Source organism: Macaca nemestrina, chromosome 14 (genome assembly GCF_043159975.1).
Source record: "Macaca nemestrina isolate mMacNem1 chromosome 14, mMacNem.hap1, whole genome shotgun sequence".
Lineage (NCBI taxonomy): Eukaryota > Metazoa > Chordata > Mammalia > Primates > Cercopithecidae > Macaca > Macaca nemestrina.
In genome coordinates this window covers 12,507,861-12,528,554 of record NC_092138.1, presented here as the reverse complement: position 1 = coordinate 12,528,554, position 20,694 = coordinate 12,507,861, and the positions used below count along the sequence as shown (strand labels likewise).

Sequence of the window (20,694 nt, the reverse complement as noted above, 5' to 3'; positions counted from 1 at the left end):
TACAGTTCAATACCGGGCTGAAATGATAAAGACCCAGTTTCTCTCAATGCCTTGGCTCCATTCTTTCAGTGTTGGCCTGCCTCAGGAATCTCTCCTTTCACACTTGCCTGGTGGCTGTCAGTAGCCGGATCCTTCCTTACCGAAGGAAGGGGCTTGCTCTAGCATTGTCCTGATGCTCACTCTGCGTGGACTGGACTGGCTGACATGCTGGAGTGGACATTTGCTGTTTTTGCCTGCCCGGTGTCCCTTAAGAACTCATCTCTTCGTTTTAATGTTTCTGAGGACATTAGCTCTGGGTGGAGCCATGCCTCTGGAATGGACACTACAGGTTTCTGGCTGCAGGAGGATGGCTTGCTGTAGGAGGATTGTAGGATCGCCATCAGCTCAGTCCCTGCAGTCAGCAGTGGAATGTGCCAGATGGCTCAGAGCAGGTCATGTTCTTCACCCCTGAAGTTGCTGGGAAATTAATGAGAGATCTAAAACACCGGTGAAACAAAGGGGAGAATGGATATTTGGTAGGCAACCACATAAGGGTCCACTCCGTCAGGTAAAATACTTTAATTTTTATTTATTTATTATTTATTTAGTTTGTTTGAGACACAGTCTCACTCTGTCATCCAGGCTGGAGCACAGTGGCACGATCTTGGCTCACTGCAACTTTCGCCTCCCGGATTCAAGCCATTCTCCTGCCTCAGTCTCCCAAGTAGCTGGGATTACAGGCATGTGCCACCACGCCCAGCTAAGTTTTTTTGTATTTTTAGTAGAGACAGGGTTTCACTATATTGGCCAGGTTGATCTTGAACTCCTGAATTCAGGTGATTCACCCATCTCAGCCTCCCAAAGTGCTAGGATTACAGGTGTGAGCCACTCTGCCTAGCCAAAATATTTTAATTTTGGCTTGTAATCGTGACGGTGGTTTAGTTTTTCCTATTTTTTCATTTCGTATGGCACTTCGGAGGGAGAAGACTAGCAAAGGTAGGTGTAAAATGGACATTTCCCTCTGCATTAAATAAAAATTAGACTCCTTTAAAGGGGATGTTTTCAGATTTTGAAATTTATCTTCTTACATGAAATTATACAACTCATCCACTCTATTTCAAGCGCCCCACATTCTGACAGAAAAAAATGTAGATGAAATGTCAAACAATTCTAGAAATATGAGGAAAACAGGAGAAAGAACAATCATACAGATGACATAAGGGAAAAATGGGAATGCATAAATAATTTAAGTCATGACACTGTAAATGTGTATGTAATCTGACTTTAGTAAATATTTACCGTTGAACATGAAAACAAGTTTCTAGTCATAAAACCCTCTACTTGATTACACTTTCAGCTAGAGAAAAATCTACAGAGAATCAAGCTACTTTCAAAGGTACAGACATTAATTTATTAAACACTAGTCTTTTCTAATTTTCAGTAACAAACGTTTTTGCCTTTTACAATCTCTTCACATTTGCCATTTAACAAAGATCTGTATGTGGTTTAAAAGCACATCACGAACATTCGGGAGATCATGCATCTTCATAACTGACCAGATGTTTGCTATTGCCTGCCCCACTCTTCTCAATGATGTCTTTGAGAGAGACAGTCCTACACTGGGTATTATAAAGGTCAATCTTTCTAAATAATCAGAGCAAAATCTCTTTAGCCCTTTAAGGTTATCTGGGTTTGCAAATAGAAGAATACCACAAATCCATTTCCACTTCACAGGGATCTAAGTATGCATGCAAATGCACACACATGAAGAATGCTGTAGGACTCGAGTGTCAACCGCATCTTGGACTCCAAATATTACCCTGACTGGCCTGTGTGAGGTCTGTATTCCACTGTAAAAGGGCCATTCACATGAATTTTGGCACTACAAAGTTAGCGAACTCAAACTGAGAAAATGTGTGATTATTCAATGCCTCCCAATAACCAGCCAAGCTGGAAGAAATGGTAGGATTTGATAGAGGGCACCGAGATTCGAAGAGTTGTAAACAAGGCTTGTGAAGCAGAGTGGGAAGAAGGAGTGGCCAAAGGCCACGTCATTGTTCACGTACTAGAAAGCGGAGTATAAATAAAAGACTCCCATCTGCCCTGTATCAACCCAATATAGGTAAGTAAAAATGCTCTGTAAATATTATTAATAGTGGAAAACAACTCATGTGATGTTCGAGGATTAAACCTTCAAAATACTAATTTTCATAAAGAAAAGTAAACTTTCTTCTAGATTTCCTTTTCTTCATGTCACAGGAATTTGAATACAGTTTAATCGCAGAAATACTTAATATTAACATCCTATTGTAAAAGTAGAGTAGCATTCTAATTAAAACATTGCTTCAATGGGTTTTTCCTAATGGAAAGAACTAGAGTTTACTTACAGCTAAACCTTCACCAACACAAGAGAAAAATTCACCAGTTTTCAATGAACATTTGGAAAGTATGTATAGGAAAACAAGGATTTATAAGGATACACTTATAGTTCCATTACTATCATTTATTACTGTATCATGCACAAAACAATTCCATTAATACATATATTATATTATCCATTTCAGTACTTATACTAATATAGTCATTTTAATTTGGATATTTGAAATTTAGAATAGATTCATTGCTGTTAGTGCACTATCTGCCATTTCTAAACACCACACAAAAACTAGCACAAGTGGCAGAGACTGATTCTACTTCCTGTCTTCAAAAGACAATGATCGCTACAAAAAGTCAATGTGAACCATAGGATTTTGCTTTCTACCTTGCCTGAACAAATTTCATAAATTCAAGAAAGATCCTTGAGCTTTAAGCAGTTCTCACTCTTTGGGGAAAGGCAAAGGTTAGCAGCTCCTCTGCGGTAAGGACATAAGGCAGTTGTCAGGAGACCTGGGCTAAAACCCTGGCTCAACCCAAGTGCCCCTGTGACTTTACTTGACCTCCTTGATTCTACAAATTAGTTTGATCTAAATTCTCCCCAATGCTAATCTGCAGTTCACAAGTCCTATGGTTCTCAGGAAGGTGTGAGGCTGGAAGAGCATATTGGATTATACTAGTGATTCTCAAAGTGTGGCTCTGCAGCATCACCACCTGGGAATTTGCAAGGAATGCAGATTCTTGGACCTCCACCCCGATCTACATAATCAGCAATCTGTGTCTTCAGAAGATTTGCAGAAGATTCTGATGCACATCACAACGTGAGAACCAGTGGACTAGACCAAAACTACATTTAAGAGATTCAAAGTTCCAAATGCAAGGTAAAGGAAATAAATCTAAACTCCATCATCAGACTCAGTTTATCAGATCCCCTCACTGCTGCACAACGCAGATAATTAATTTTCAGGACTATGGCATTGAAGACATCTAAACCACAATTTAAATACTGAATAATCTGAGAAAGAAATGAGGCCACAGAAGTAAAAATAAGGGCATTTTTAGCTATTAATAGTCAACAAAACTTAATTATATTTCTAACTAGGCATGTTAGGATTTTGATTTTATTTATTCTTTTTTGAGACAGGCTTGCTTTGTTGCCCCAGCTGGAGTGCAGTGGCTCGGATCTTGGCTCACTGCGGCAACCTTTGCCTCCCAGGTTCAAGTGAGTCTTATGCCACAGCCACCCAAGTAGCTAGGATTACAGGTGCATGCCACCATGCCTGGCTAATTTTTGTATTTTTTCGTGGAGGTGGAGCTTCGCCATGTTGGCCACGCGGATCTCGAACTTCTGACCTCAAGTGATCCACCCACCTCAGCCTCTCAGAGTGCTGGGATTGCAGGGGTGAGCCTCCGCACCCAGCCCTAAATTATTGGCGTGAACCCGGGAGGCGGAGCTTGCAGTGAGCTGAGATCTGGCCACTGCACTCCAGCCTGGGTGACAGAGCGAGACTCCGTCTCAAAAAAAATATATATATATTTTTTTATATTTTCAAAGCTATTTATTGTTTATGAAAAAATCATTTCCTAACTATAAAGAATTTCTCCTTCAATCTTGTGAATATTTAATAAAAAGTTTTATTCAGGCTCATAATGTATGCTAAAGTACTTCATTAATATAAAATATAATAATATGTGGTTAGGAATTTTTACACTGCTAACATAATAAATTGAAACATTTGAGTCATTCGGCACATTATAGTAACTGTAGTTACTTTTTACACATGACTATTTTGGCGTTTAATTTCTAATTTTGTAAAAGCCAAAAACAAATTCATATACAGCCAGTCCTCTATATCTATAGGTTCCATATCCACAGAGTAAGCCAATCTCAGGTAGAAAATATGCAGTAAATAATGAACAATTTTTAAAAAGGCAAATTTAAAAAACTGCCAGGCACAGTGGTGAGTACCTGTAGTCCTAGCTACTTGGGATGCTGAAGTGGGAGGACCGTGTAAGCCCAGGAGTTCGAGACCAGCCTGGTCAAAGTGTCCCATTGTGAGTCCTCATCTCCTAGAACACACACACAAACACATACACTATATAGTATAACTGTTTACACAGCATTTATATTTATATTGTATTAGGTATTATAAGTAATCTAGAGATGATTTCAAGTATACAGGAGGATGTCTACAGGTTAAATGCAAATACTACCCCATTTTATACCAGAGATCACAGCATCTGTGGATTTGGGTATCTGTGCAGAGTCCTGGAACCAATCCAAGAATACCAAGGAACAACTAACTGTATGGACATAATCTACTGTATGGCTCCATAATCTACTCTCTGAAGAAGTGTAACTATAATAAAATATGTAATTGTTTTATACATAAAATATACAAAACAAAAAATAATAGTTTATAATTTTATAATTATAAATAATTAAATAAATGATTAAATACTTTCCTTGCTAAGTTATCCTGATCTTTCCTAAATTTGGTTACCACACGAAGAGGACTAGGTCTACTTCACAGTCTATTTGATCTTTGTTTTCTGAGATTAGGAAGAATTAGGCTAGTGAAAAAGACCCCTTTTCAATTGCTCCATACTACGTTTTTAAACATGGCTCCCCAAACATCAAAAAGAATTGACACTGTTAATGAAATATTTTAAATATTACAAAGAAAAATCATTGATTTGGAAAACGCAAAACTCTGAAATCCATCTCTATCATTTCTTTTCAATTGTAACAGGTTAAAAACACTTTCGGAAAAAGTGAGGAGGATATGTGCCAAAACCTAAGCACCTGAATCCTGGCGAAAATCTGCAATGAGGTATCTTTTGGAGGTTGTTTTATTATATCAGAAACTTAGTTCTTAAAACACTTAGCCAAAGTCAATGGATTTGCTTTATTTTATTTAAAAATAAAGTCATTCCTGCAGTAAGAAGGCTAAAACCCAGGTAGGTATCACTACAAGAAAGGGTTTAGCCAGGCATGGTGGCGCACGCCTGTAATCCCAGCACTTTGGGAGGCCAAGGCGGGCGGATCATGAGCTCAAGAGATCAAGACAATCCTGGCCAACATGGTGAAACCCTGTCTCTACCAAAAATACAAAAATAAGCTGGGCGTGGTGACGGGCGCCCATAATCCCAGCTACTTGGGAGGCTGAGGCAGGAGAATTGCTTGAACCCGGGAGGCAGAGGTTGCAGTGAGCCGAGATCATGCCATTGCACTCCAGCCTGGGTGACACAGTGAGACTCTGTCTCAAAACAAAACAAAAACAAAAACAAAAACAAAAAAAGAAAGGATTTAAATGTACTGCAGTCATCTAGGATTCTGATACCAGCATCAGCACGCCCTAAATCAATTCACTTCAGTAAGTCTAATAACACAGCACAGCTCACGAGATGCTGAATAAGCTCAACAGACAAATGCACATTTAACATCAGATCATCTCCTCACTGCATTTTGCAAGCTTCTTAACAAACTGTTCAACTGCAGTGATACACTTTAGGTATATCCATGAGGCAAAGTATTAGAGAAATGGGCTTTCAGATATATCTCTTATGATAGGTGTGGGTATACCTCTATCATAACAAAATTTAAGACTAGCATATTCAGCTTTTTTTTTTTCCCTTTTAATGAGACAGTCTCACTCTGTCGCCCAGGCTGGAGTGCAGTGGCGCTATCTCCTGGGTTCAAGTGATTCTCCTGCCTCAGCCTCCTGAGTAGCTGGGATTACAGGCACGTGCCACCACTCCTGGCTAATTTTTGTATTTTTAGTAGACAGGGTTTCACCATGTTGACCAGGCTCAAACTCCTGACCTCAAGTGACCCACTCACCTCAGCCTTCCAAAGTGCTGGGATTACAGGCATGAGCCACCATGCCCAGCCAACTTTCTTAAAAGCAACTTTTTATCATTGTGTCCAATTCTGGGTTTTTATCACATTCTCACAAAGTTCTATACATCAAATAATCTGAGCTGGTTAAAGAAGATGACAAAATGAATGCAACATTTAATACAGTTTTATTTGCTTAATTTGGTAAATGTAGAATGTAATGGTTTCAAGGCAAACCCTGGATTACTTCAGTCACAACCCAATAGTTAACATGATTCTGAAGAACAGTCTTATCTTCAATATCTACCCACTTCTAAACAAACACATCTATAGAAATCCATGTACATATATATTAGTTTTCAACAACTCAGGATTTTCAACAACTCTAAAATTTCAATTTTATATTCTGAACACACTTCAAAATTATCCATTTGATGCAGGATATAACCATAGGGAGATAAAAATTCATGCAATGATACTCAGGTTTTTTTAAAGGTAAATCCAATATTTGATCATTCAATGCTACATAAAGTGCACTGAATATCTAAAATAAAACAAGTGCCAATTTTATCATTAATTAATAACATATTTATTGTCTTGAAACCAAACTGGCCCAAGTTACTTTTTGTCTTTTTGAGTCAGCTCTGTATAAACTCATTTCTCTCAAGTTTCCTGTGAAATAAAAACCAAGATATTCCATTTCTTCTTTGCGGTTAACAGGAGATGGTAGCGGGCTCAAGGTAGGTATGTTCTTGATAATTCAGAGTCAGAAAGCACTTCTTCTTGAGCAGAAGGTTCATAATCTCCTACATTTTCAGCCAACTCAATATCTAACTCATCATTACTTTCTGCACTGTAATCAACTTCTTCAAGGAATCGAGGTTCATCTTCATCCAAAACGTAAGTGGTAGGGCTGCAGCCAAAACACACAGACCATACAAGACTTTGTTAGGTCTTAAGGTCCTAATGTAAGATTATTTCACCATACTGGACTAACTCTTTGATTCCAACATGATATAAGCTGCATTAACTTTAAAAATCTTATCCAAATGAACAAGTTGAGATTTATAATAGGTGAAAGTTCCTTGTATTGACAATAAGCAGTGAAATGTGAATTATTAATTATATTACAAGAGTATCGACATATATCCTAACATTAGATAGCTTAAAAAAACAGTGAACTCTCTCATCAGGTTATTTCTTTGAAAGACTTCACCAATTTGCAAGCTAAGATTTATTTTTAAATTCTACTTTAGTCACTGTAAATCAGGCAAAAATAATTGCAACAGTCCTTACAAGAAACTGTGAGCATTTAATTGGCTTCTCGAGCAATGCACTAAAACCACTCACTCTAAGTCTATAAAGTGATTAGCTGCCATAAAAACAGCCCATGTACCCACCCCCCGAGTTTCTGTAGGTCAAGAATAAAAATGAAAAACAAGTGAACACTCTATACCCAGATTAATACTTTCCCTAAGGACACAGAATAAGACATTTGCTTAAAAGCACTAAGTGCTTCTAAATATTTCATGAAGTAAGTCGTTTGGGACTGAGACAACTTTTCTACTAGGTTCTGTAACGTATTCTTTCCTAGAAAATTATCACATCATTCTGATATCTCCCTATTTGTGAGATACACCCCCCCACACACAATATCAAAGAAACACTACAGAAACATTTCAAAATCTCTAAAGTAGTGCCTAAAACTACCTTAATTTCATATAGATGTATGTTTATTTATTTCCCACCTGTTTCCAAAAAGGATTTCCTATAACTGATGCATTTAAAACCTATAAAATCAGACAATGAAAAGGGAACAATAATCTGTTAAAATAAGAGAGAAGCAGATGTCATTAGGCACCTAAAATGAGAGAATTCATGCAACTGAGTATGAAATTCAGTCCAGATATCTGGAAGTTAAGGTGGGATGGGAAAGTTAATAGATTACATGGTTCTAATTTTCGGAGAAGTTTGCAAGACTTTATCTGGCAAGAGTACCTTTTTTCCTATACTGGCTTTAATCTTGCTCATTAAAGAGAAAAATACATTGCAAAACCACCTTGATTTAATGTAGCAAACTTCCTCTTAAAAGTTCAGAGCTTGCAATATGATAGAGTAGTCCAAATAAATCAGGCTGAGTGGCTTGGAGGATTGTGTGAGACTCAACAACATACCTAACCCTCACAAGAACAATTTTAGTTTTTAATTTGCAACTAAAATATTTAGTATGAATCTGTTAGGTCTTTAGAGAAACAAGTTAGGTTAAAAGAAATGATTATTTGTGTTTTTTGTTTTTGTTTTGTTTTTTTTGAGATGGAGTCTTTCTCTGTTGCCCAGGCTGGAGTGCAGTGGTGTGATCTCGACACACTGCAACATCTGCCTCTGGGTTCAAGCAATTCTCCCGCCTCAGCCTCCTGAGTAGCTGGGACTAAAGGCTCCCGCCACCACACCTGGCTAATTTTTGTATTTTTAGTAGAGATGAGGTTTCACCATGTTGGTCAGGCTGGTCTCGAACTCCTGACCTCAAGTGATCTGCCTGCCTTGGCCTCCCAAAGTGCTGGGATTACAGGTGTGAGCCACCGCGCCTGACCTTATTTGGCCTTTTAAAATGACTTACCATGTTTCTTTTGAAATACAATAATTCATTCTTCCTCCTTGAGTTTGTATTTCAAATTCTCAGAGGAGTCCCAGGTGATTCTTAGAATAAATGGAAAACTAACTGAAGCAAAGAAGGGGAAAAGAGGGAAGGGAGAAAAGACAAAGCTTCTCTTGCCACATACTTATTTTCTTCCTGGAGACAGTCATAACAAGAAGAAATGATAATGGAAATGTGAGGAAGAGACACATACTAAAAAGTTATGCACTGTGCCAGCACAGGGGCTGGGGGCACCCAGAACTACAGAGGCTGCTTCCAGATAGACAAGAGTGGCCAGCGTCTCCCCACAGGTGGGAAGAACACAAAACCCACGTGTTGGGTAGGTGGGCAGGGAAGCACGCACTGTTCAAGAGATCTATGGACAGCGGAATTCCAGCCTACCTTTCCCATCTGAAAACAGACTTGGCATAAGTGAAACTGGCTGCTGGGAGCCCAGCCACTGCACTGGAATCAGAGTAAGGATCTCGTTCTCCATGGGAAACTGAATATTAGAGAGTTAATCAATTCGAACAAAAGGAAAGCATTTACAGAAAAGGCCTACTCTTATAAGCTGAAGTCAGTGAGGAAACAGAATGACAGAAGTATGATTTAGGAGCAAGAAGGATGTCCAGGATGGAGCTAAATAAGCTCCTTGACAGTATGGAATCTTACAGCAATGTTTGTATCAGATGTTGATGTGCACTTTTAAGACAAAGTAGCACAACCTGGAAGGCAAGCACCTGGAAAATTAAAAGAAGCATCTTCACAAGAAATGCTCAGGAAAATAATCTGATCCTGTCAGTTCTTGATCTTGGCTCATCCATCATGTTGACTATGAGAAGGACTCTATTCATTTATTGAAATCACCCATTCTCGTAAGGGTATGGAACTGGTCCATTCCTCTGATTCCACTCCTATAACCCACAATGGCCCTAACATTTGACTCTTGTTTCTCCAGGTGCTAATAAAATAATGTTCCTAGCCACAGCTTCATTAAGGTCTACATTAGAGCTGAAGTATACAGCACACGTCGAGTTATTGTGATGGGCCGACCAGTGCTAGCTCAGGCACATCAGTCAGGCTGAGTGTGCAAAGAGGAGGAAGTTCATGGTGGAAAGAGGTATGCACAAGTGTGTGTAAGAGTGAGTATGTGTGAGAGGGGGAGAGAGAGAGAGAGAGAGAGATCGGGGGATCTCGAAGGAGCTAGGGAAATAAATACTGAGACAGGGGAAAGAGAAAAACAGAAGATTATAACCCCCAACATTTCACTAAAACCAGCATTCAGACTGCTATTCCAATCACCATTTTCCAGTCCATTTTTACTAGCTCTTTCCACTGTGCTTCATGGTGGTGAAAATTCTGATACCCTTCTATTCTAGTTTGCTTAATTCCTTTCTGTCCCTTCTCAATGGTGATCACGTGCTCCTCATCCTCTATGTATTCCTCAAACCTAGGCACTGTATTTATAAAAATGCTTTCTTAACCAACAGCTCTTATAAGTATCCCGTCTTTGAACAAGTTCATCTATTTTAATCTGTATTCTGATTACTTCCAAATCCAAATTTCTAGCCCCAACTTCTCCACTGAATTTCTGTAGATGCATAGACTTGCCAGTTGCATGACTGTCTCACGTGCACCTCAAATGTAGCATCTGGAGAACTCACTGTTCTCCCCAAGCCCAATCCTCTTCCAGTATGCTTGGTATCAGTCACTCTGAGAGTCATGCAAACCAGTTTACTATAAGCAAGTCTTGCCACTCAATATCCTGACCACTCCATGCCTCACATTTCATATTGCAAGCCTTCACCAGCACTGTTTCCTCTGCATAAGGTATTGATAGGGTTTGGATGTGTGTCCCCTCCAAATCTCATGTTGAAATGTAATGCCCAGTGTCAGAGGTGGGGCCTGGTGGGAGGTGCTTGGGTCATGAGTGGCTTGGTGCCTCTCATGGTAATGAGTTCTCACTCTGTGTTCATGCAAGATCTGGTTATTTAAAAGAGTGTGGCACTTCCCCCTCTCACCATGTGACATGTCTGCCCCTGCTTTGCCTTCCACCATGAGTAAAAGCTCCTTGAGGCCTTCCCAAAAGCCAAGCATACTGTGGCACCATGCTTCCAGTACAGCCTGCAGAACCATGAGTCAATTAAACCTCTTTTCTTCATTAATTACCCAGTCTCAGTTTGTAAGTACCCAGTTGCTACAAAGGAATATCTTTATAATGGACAAATCCAGGTATACTTCACATCTTTCTTCCCCTAAATACTCTTATTTTTTCAAAACACAGCTCAGTCTCATCTTCAGATGTTCATCCTTTAAGTTCATCTTGGGATATGTGTCCTTTTCGTGTATCCCCTTTGTACCTTGCACATTCTATCTGATCACTTTATGTATGCAATTGAAACCACTCATTTGTGTGCCTATCTTCTCAGTGTTAAATCACAAGCACCTGTAAGATCAAGAACTGTGACTTACCCATCTGAGTACCTCCTGTCAGCTTCCAGAAGGGCATGACACATTGCAGGCACCTCAATAAATGTCTGCTAAACTCTTTATGAAAAGCCTTGAGGTTGACAAGATCCTCAGTTTTAATCCCACAGATTTTATTTAGTGAACAAACTTCAAGGCACAAGACCAATCACAGCAATTCATCTTTGCTTTTATTAATAATTTCAACGTATGTTTTGAGCACATAGGAAATGCTTTCATAGACATTATTTCCTATGATTCTCACAAAACCTTCACTTAAGAAAAAGACTTCAAGGTCACTTGCCCTATGTTTATAAAATAATCGCTTAAATAAGCAGATACGAGTCCAAAAATTCTTACAATCATAAGAAAAAAAAAGTCTAACCAGTACTTAATTATTTCTCATCATGATTACTTTGTTTTAACGGCACCATTTCCTTGCGTCCCCCATTTTCTTCACATAAGTTTACTCCTTTTGGCTTGTTCTGCTTCATTCTCTGACAGCTGCCCTGTGTACACCTGCCTTAATATCCATCCTTCTACTCTGAATAGACTAAGCCAAAAGCAATTAAGAAATATTTCATCTTAAGGAAAACAGCATTTTAGTCCAAAACCAAATACTGTCATGCTGCTTCAAGAAAAACATCGTAACTTTCACCCAAAGAGCCTTCCTCACAGGATGAATGCATTGAAATTCTCCGCTGTATGGTGTCATTATGATGCAGAAAAGGTTTATAATTTCAACTGATTTCTAAAGAGAACAGAAAAAAATTTTACTTCATGCAGATTCAGAAATTTTTCTGGCTACCCTCACATTAAGCTATTAAGTGTAACACAAAACTAAACCTAAAAAATTCACCATCTCCCTCAAATATACGCCATCTCCTTCCACGAGAGCTGATTTGACATGAAAGACACCAGAATGTAGACCCTCAGCTCCATCACCTACAACAGGCACAGCGAAAGCAAAACACTGCCCATGGAGTTGGAAATTCTGGGTTGTGCCTCTACTGTATTTACCAGTTGTGTGACCCCAAGCAAGCCATTTCCCTTCTCCGAGCACAGGTTTCTCAGTGTAAAGCAGAGATAACAATATCAGTCCTACCCATCTTACAAAGTTGCTGTGTTCATAGTATGACAATAATAAAACCTATCTTGTTCAAGAAAACAATAAATCAACCTTTCTCAATTCCTAAAGAACCCAGACAATGGCCTGTCTCAAGCCAACAGGATGAAAAATACTCCATCTACCTTTGCACCTCAGAACTCTGCACTCTGAACTCTTGAGCATAACCCACCTGTTTTAAGATAGCATAATAAAATATCACGGGGGAAAATTCTTGAAAATGATGCACAAGCAGAAAACTATGCCATTGCCTAAATTATCAGCATTTGTGACTTGCTGAGTATGTCTGATTTTCTTGTATTGAAATGTCAGATTTAGTGTGAAAGAAAATCTTTCTATTTGCACAAATACCAGAGGATGTTTCATTTATAGAATTTATAAAATTTTATTCCTATCTTGTGAAAGATAAATACAGCATCTCCTAAAAATATCACAAAGTAAACAAAGTTATCCATAGAAAATGCAAGTAACAATTTCTGTCAGGCTTAAATAGCTACAGCATATAGACACACATGCATACACACAGAACTAGCGTACCGAATATCCAATGAGAGAGTATGTCTATTTGAAAAAAAAATTTGCTAATTCATTTGTACTTTTGTTGAAAAGAACAATACAGTCCCTGACTTGTAGTAGTTCAACTTAATTTTTTTTGACTTTACAATGTTGCGAAATCATTGTTTTTTTACTTTCTGTATAATACTCAATAAATTACTTGAGATATCCAACAGTTTATTATAAAACAGGCTTTGCCTTAGATAATTTTGCCTGACTGCAGGCTCCTGTTTAAGTGTTCTGAGTATGTTTAATGTAGGCTAGGCTAAGCTATGACGTTTGGTAGTTAGGTGTAGGAAATGGTCTTTTAACTTCCGGTATTTTCAACTTACGATGAGTTTATCGGGACATAATCCCACTGTAAGTCAAGGAGCAGCTGTATCACTAAACTGGCTTTGGGAAGCGGCAATTAACTATGTCACTAAGCTCCAACTTATTTTGCCATTGATTAAAAACATTACTTACACATAATGAAAGTGTTAAATGATTAAATTATCCAAATTATACAACAGTATTTCAAAAATTGAAACCATTATATTCTAGTAATTTTGGTTATACACTTGGGGGACAGAAGATACAATAAAGGAACATGAATTTTAGAGTTAGACCTCAATCCAATTCCTAATTCTGACAGGAATTTCTAGATGGATGGCCTCAGGTAAATTTCCTTCTCTGAGCCTCAGCTGCACACATCCATAAAAAGATCACAAAACCATCTGTCTCTGATCATTCTCAGTAGAACATCAGAACCTCTGGGATAACCAACCTTTACAGAAATGGAGAATGAACATGCTCATCAGGGGTCCCAAGACCACCTTAGGGTTAGTGATTTGCTAGGACGACTCACAGGACTCAGCACACAGTCAAATTCAGTTATGACTTATTACAGTGAAAGGATACAAAGCAAAATCAGCAAAGAAAAAAAGGTGCGTGGGGCAAAGTCCAGTGGAACCCAGGCCAAGCAAGGGCAGCTGTTAGAGGCAGAGAAGTCATCAGAGCTTTCAGCAATTTCAAAGGATTGGAGGCAAAAACTGAAGTTCAGAGCTGCCAAGGTTCCTGAAAGAAGGGAGGTGCAGACATGTGACCTCAACACTTGACAGTTTTCCCTTAAAGACATTTGACAAATTTTTAAATTACATAGCAGAAGAGGCTAAAAACCAATGCATAAAGCAGCAAAACAACTAAAACAAAAAATAAAAAAGTGAGCAACAGAAATTTCTGGTAGTCCTGTGGTGCTGGGGAGAGGAGGAGCCTAGACCTTCAGTTGTGACCTCTGGAGGGCTACAGCTTTCAAGAGTGAACCAAGAGTTAAAAGAGGTTTCACACATTTTGCAACCCTACCTTAAGGCAACTCAGTGGCTCTCTGGACTGAGGCAATCTGCCCTACTCTAAAAGCCTACCAGAAGATAAAATGAATCTTCCGTGAGGGAAGATATCCAGAGCCTCTGAAGTTTTTATACATAATACCTGGCATTTGACCTAATATTACCAGACATATTAAGAAACAGAAACAGGAAAAGTATTTCAACAGAAACAGACCCAAAGGTAGTTCAGTATGGGGTTTCTCAGGCAGGAACTTTAAATGATAACTGTAATTAATATGTCCAAACAGATGATGAAATGAAGAATTTCACCATCTATTATCTATTTAAAGCGAATCAAATGGAAAGCCTAGAAGTGAAAAATATTTAACTGAAATTAAGAACTCAATTTTTTTGGACAGAGCTGCAAAGAGAATTAGTGAAGAAGAGATAGGTAAGTAGAAAATGTCCAAACTGAAGGGAAGAAAGCAAAAAAGGATAGAAAACTTAAATCTCCACATAAATTAAACCTGCTGAGGAGAACTGAATGTGGCAGATGTAACATTTGAAGAACTAAGGGCTGGGAATTTTCCAAAAACAATGACAGACTCAAATCACACATTTAGGAGGGGCTACAAATCCCAAGTAGGATAAATATAAAGAAAACCAACTCTCAGCACTCATAGCAAAATTGCTAAAAACCAGAGACAGAAAAACCTAAAAGCATCCAGACAAGACTCATTACCTTCAAAGGAGTAAAAAATAAGACAGTAGGCCAGGCGCAGTGGCTCCCGACTGTAATCCCAGCACTTTGGGAGGCTGAGGCGGGCAGATCTTGAGGTCAGGAAATCGAGACCATCCTGTACAACATGGTGAAACCCCATCTCTACTAAAAATACAGCAATTAGCTGGTTGTGCTGGCACGTGCCTGTAATCCCAGCTACTCGGGAGGCTGAGGCAGGAGAATCACTTGAACCTGGGAGGCAGAGATTGCAGTGAGCCGAGATCGTGCCACTGCACTCCAGCCTGGCGACAGAGCAAGGCTCCATCTCAAAAAAAGACAGTTGATTTCTCAGCATAAACAATGGAAGCTCAAATTCAATGCAGTGGTCTCTTTAAAGTGCCAGTGAGGGGGGCGAGGTGGCACTAGGGGGAAGACCCACTTAGAATTCTATACTAGAGATACAGTCTTCAAAAGTGAAGGTGAAATAATAAGAACATTTTCAAATAAATAAAAATGGAAATAATTTGTTGTAAGCAGACATGCACTAAAAGAAAAATAATCTTAAACCAAAACACAGAAATAGAGGAAGAAATGAAGAACAACGGAAAAGTAAATATAAGTGAATATGACTAACTAAAACATTAATAATGTGTAATTAGATTTAAAATATATGGAGTTCAGTTTAACAAACCCTAGGGCATACTTTAGCGTGGAAAGTGGGAGAACAGAAAGCATCAGAAAAAAATAACTATTAGTCTTAGTACCCGGGTGAGGAAATAATCTGTACAACAAACCCCCGTGACATGGATTTACCTATGTAACAAGCCTGCATATGTACCGCTGAACCTAAAAGTTTAAAAAATACTAATAAAAAATAATAAAATAAAATATAGAGTTCAATTAAAATATATGACAATAACACAAATGGTGAAAAGGTGAGTAGAATACATCCCAAGGTCCTAGCATTGTCTGTGAAGAGGCAAGAAGAGTACTTTTTATTATACGCTAATAAACCAAATATCCATGTTGTCATCTCTAGAGCACCAGTAAAAGAATAGTAAAAGAGAATGGAACAAGCTTATAGAGAGACAAAACTGGAATAACAATAAAATGTTTTGAATTAATCTCAAAGAAGGTGAGAAAAAAAACATAAAACAAGTGAAACCAATAGAAAACAAATATAGTAACTTACAAGCTTAATTGTATTAGTAATTCATTAAATGGAAATGGAGTAAATATTTCAATTAAAAGACAAAGATGACTAACTGGATTATAAAATACAATTACATGATACATACAAGATTCCTATCTTAAATATAAAGAGAAAACTGGGACTAAAAGGATGGAAAAGATATATTATGCAAAAACTAACCAACCAAAACTAGGACAGCTACACTAATGCAAACCAAAGCAGGCTTTTAAGCAAGAAGCATTACCAAAGAAGAGACGTTTCATGATAAAGGGATCAATCCACCAGAATGATGTAATGATTCAAAAGTTCTACACATCTACTATAATAATACATAAAGCAAAAATTGACAGAACTAAAAGGAAAAGTGGACACATTCACAGTGATAGGGGAAACTTGAAAACATCTCTCTTAATACCTAATAGAACAAACAGACCCAAAAACCATTACAATGTGAAAAATCTGAACCACAGATTTAAAAACTTGATCTTATCAGGAATATATAGAATGCTACAATCAGCAACAAAGAATATACATTATTTTCTAATATGAATAACACTATGTATTCTTCCTTATGCTGGTATATTCTTATTTTGAAGTCTTACTTATTGTGAGAGAAATAACTTCTTCTTCCAAGAGGCTACCAAAAATATAAATATCCATAAATCTTTACAATCATCAAATTCCTTATACAGCTAAGTCTTACAGACTAACAATCACTAATTTGAAAGCTATTTACATCTGTTTAATCGTTCAGATAACAGATAAAATAAAAATTCCTTTTGCTAAGCACAAAAATACTATAGCTATTTGCTTTTATGAGTCCTACCAGTATTTCCAGCTTTGACCTGAAAGAGAAACACCTACCCCAGGAAAAACGTAATGCAGACTTAGTGTTGCATCAGATGGAATTTTTATTATACAACACAAATGGGTAAAATTAAAATGACTTTTGTTTGGTAATTACCAATAAATGCCCTGGGAATATATAACGTAATGAATATTCAACAATGAACATTATTGAAAAGAAAGTTCTATAACTTTTGGTAAACACAGAGGATCTAACATAAGCATTTATTTCTGATCCCTTCTTAATTACTACTATGATGACAGTAAAAAATAAATAACTTTTTTTTTAAAGGATAAATTCATAGGGAGAAAATACATTTTCTATTTTCTATATTCTATTCCTGTCTCATTGTTAGAATGAGACAGGAATAATACAGGGTGGTCACAAAAGAATAGAAAATTCCAGGCAGCAGTTTCACATGACTAGCAAAAAGAAACTGCTGAAATGGCTGCAGAAACTAGGGACTGATAAGACCCTGAAAAACCAGGGTGTGGACCTAGCTAAGACCAACTGGACCCAACACAGCACTGGAATTGACCTAGGTTTTACCTAGGACCCCATCATATGCTCATTAACATACTAAGTCACACACCCACCAGTGTCATGACAGTTCCAGGTACACCCATATTTGGTGTAAAAGTGGGTGGCACAGCAGTTCTGAGAAATCTCCACCTTTTTCCAGTTATCTTCACAAATATTCCACCTTTTGATTAAAGAAACCGTAAAGATAAAAGATAAAAATCCCAGACCCCACTGTGGGACTGTCTCTTGAGTATGCCTACAGTCCCCTTTCTTGAATGTATACTTTTGTTTTGCAATACATCTCTGTATTTTCACTATTTTCTGACTCATCCTTCAATTCCTTGGCATGCTGGTGTCAACAGCCTGGACACAGACACTGGCTGGGGTCAAGGTCCCATCAGCATTTGGAGACCCCCTCCAGCATACCAGTATCAAAAGCAAACAAGAGATATCAACAAAATGTTGGAAGATGGAGGCAGGTGGAGGCAGATGGATGAAACTAATGGTCTTGAGTTCCAACTTCCTTCACTTTGCTAAGTACCTACAGTAGGGAGAGAAATCAAGGGGAAAAAATGCTGACTTACATTACAAAGCCCTAGAAAAGTTCAGCAATTGGAGACGGTGGTTATTTTTAACAAATGGGTTTTAGGGTGGAATTGAAAACAAGAACCACCTAAAAGATTTATAAAGAGGAGTTAGACCTTCAAATTCCCTTCATCAGCCCATCTCCTATTTCACTAAGATGGGAAGTTGGCTTTCAAAAGATGCTTCAGAGAGGCTACGCACATAGGGCCAAAAGGGAGAAGTAGCAGAAGTACAATCCAGAAAATGGGGGTGCAAGTGGGGAGTGCAAGTCAAAGTCTGCTCGAAAGTAAAACCTATCGAGCTCCCCAAATGCTGGCTTATGCCCCAAAGGCAATATTTCTCAAAAAAAAAAAAAAAATTCCCCTAGGGAGTCTTTGTAGATAGACGTTTTTCCTAACTCCCACCCCTTAATTAATTACATCAAGTATTAAAAAGATAAATTTAATGTCAGCTAACACCCAGCTAAACAAAGAATGGGTAAATCAGAAGGTGGGTTAGGAAAAACATCCAGAAGAAAGCACAAAGAGATAGAAATCTATTTTCTATAAATAGAAAGGACAGAAATTTATTCATAAGAGAATAAAAGACAGAGGATATAGTGAAAAGATCTAATGTAAACATAAGTGGAGTCCCAGAAGGAGAGGTAATGAAGGCAGGAACAATGTTTGAAGAGAATATAGCTAAGAATTTCCCAAAACTGATAGAAGACATGAAGCTCCAAATTTAAGAAACTTCGGGAACCTCAAGCAAAAATAAAAAGAAAATCCTATCTATGTATAAAGCTCCTAAATATGAAAGACTAAGAGAAATTCATAAAAGCAACTTAGCCTTAAAAGACAGACCATTTTCAGCCAGGCATGGTGACTCACGCCCAGCACTTTCAGAGGTAGGGGCGGGCAGATCACGAGGTCAGGAGTTCAAGACCAACCTGGCTAACATGGTGAAACCCAATCTCTACTAAAAATACAAAAACTAGCCAGGTGTGGTGGTGTGCGCCTGCAGTCCCAGCTACTTGGGAGGCTGAGGCAGAAGAATTGCTTGAACCCAGGAGGCAGAGATTGTAGTGAGCCAAGATCGTGCCACTGTACTCCAGTCTGGCGACAGAGCAAGGCTCCATCTCAAAAAAAAAAAGACCATTTTCAAAAGGGCAACAATAAGACGAACAGCTAACTGGACATCCCAACAGTGGAGATGGAAGACAACAGAATCATATCTTTGATGTATTGAAAGAGAGTAAATGTCACCTAGATTCTCCAGCCAGTGAAAATATCCCTCACAAGTAAAGGTGAAGAGATAACAGTGTTCTTTGGGAAAAAGAAAAATGATCTCAGATAAAACCCGAAATGTAGGGAAAAAATGAAGAGAAAAAAGATCAGGGGGTGGAATGTGTAGTGAGAGCTAATGACTACATTAAACAACAATATCTATAAAGTTAAAAATACTCACAGTACCTGAAAGTATCTAACAACAGCAACAGGTATGTTGAGGGGGGTTCAATGGACTTAACATGCTCTAAGAATCCTGTATTGTCTAAAAAAAGATAAAAGTACATTTTTTTTCTTTGAGAAGGAGTTCTCGCTCTGTCACCCAAGCTGGAGTGTAATGGTGCAATCTCAGCTCACTGCAACCTCAGCCTCCCGGGTTCAAGCAATTCTCTGCCTCAGCCTCCCAAGTAGCTAGGTGGCACCTGCCACCACGCCCAGCTAATTTTCATATTTTTAGTAGAGACGGGGTTTCACCATCTTGGCCAGGCTGCTCTTGAACTCCTGACCTCCTGATCCACCCGCCTCGGCCTCCCAAAACTACAATTTTATGTTAAGAGTTTGATAAAGTGAGACTGCATGAAGTAATGCCAAGTGTCCATTAAAATCAGTTAAGAAAATAAAACCGATATAAATCTAAAATCAACCAATCTAAAAGAAAGAAAAAAAAATAGGACAGATGGAACAAATAGAAAGCAAATAATAATCTGGTAGATTTAAACCTAAATATGTCAATAATTAAAATAAATGTAAGTGAACGAAATGCTCCGATTGATAAAGAATAACTATATTCTGCTTACAAGACACATTTAAATTTAAAGACACAAAAGGCTAAAAACAAATAATAAAAAGATAGCTTACACACATAGTAACACTAGCAGGGTTAAGATTCTGTCAACTTTGTTAACTCACACACTCAGAAGTTTCAAGCTTTTCCAATTAAAATAATTTTACAGATTAGTAGTTTTAAGCTCTGTTTAATTTACACCTAATTTTTAAATCTCCATTGTTATTTAAAAGACTAAACTTATCTTTCACCAAATAAAGCAATGGTGTAGAAACTAAATGGAATGACTGGTGACTTATTTTTCATAATTATCACAGATTCACTTTGAATAAGTCTGTTACCTTTTTCTTAGTTTATTTAAACAAACTTAAATGTTACATGCCAAAAACCTGATGGTTCAGTGTTGTAAAGAATAATTACATAATATCTGAAATTGGGCAAAAATTTACATCCCCCTTCCCACCCCAATTCATATGTTGAAACCCTAATTCCCAAGGTG

At 38.0% G+C, this 20,694-nt stretch overlaps 1 protein-coding gene across 1 annotated transcript in view; it reads right to left on the bottom strand.

Annotated features, from left to right (window-relative positions):
* Positions 1-1,367: 1,367 nt before the first annotated feature.
* The window catches only part of LOC105498760 (ATP/GTP binding carboxypeptidase 1), a 203,351-nt gene continuing 184,024 nt past the window's right edge, over positions 1,368-20,694 (bottom strand). The window contains 1 exon segment of the mRNA XM_011771082.3: positions 1,368-7,106. Coding sequence (XP_011769384.1) covers positions 6,929-7,106 — 178 coding nt within the window. The 3' untranslated portion in view covers positions 1,368-6,928.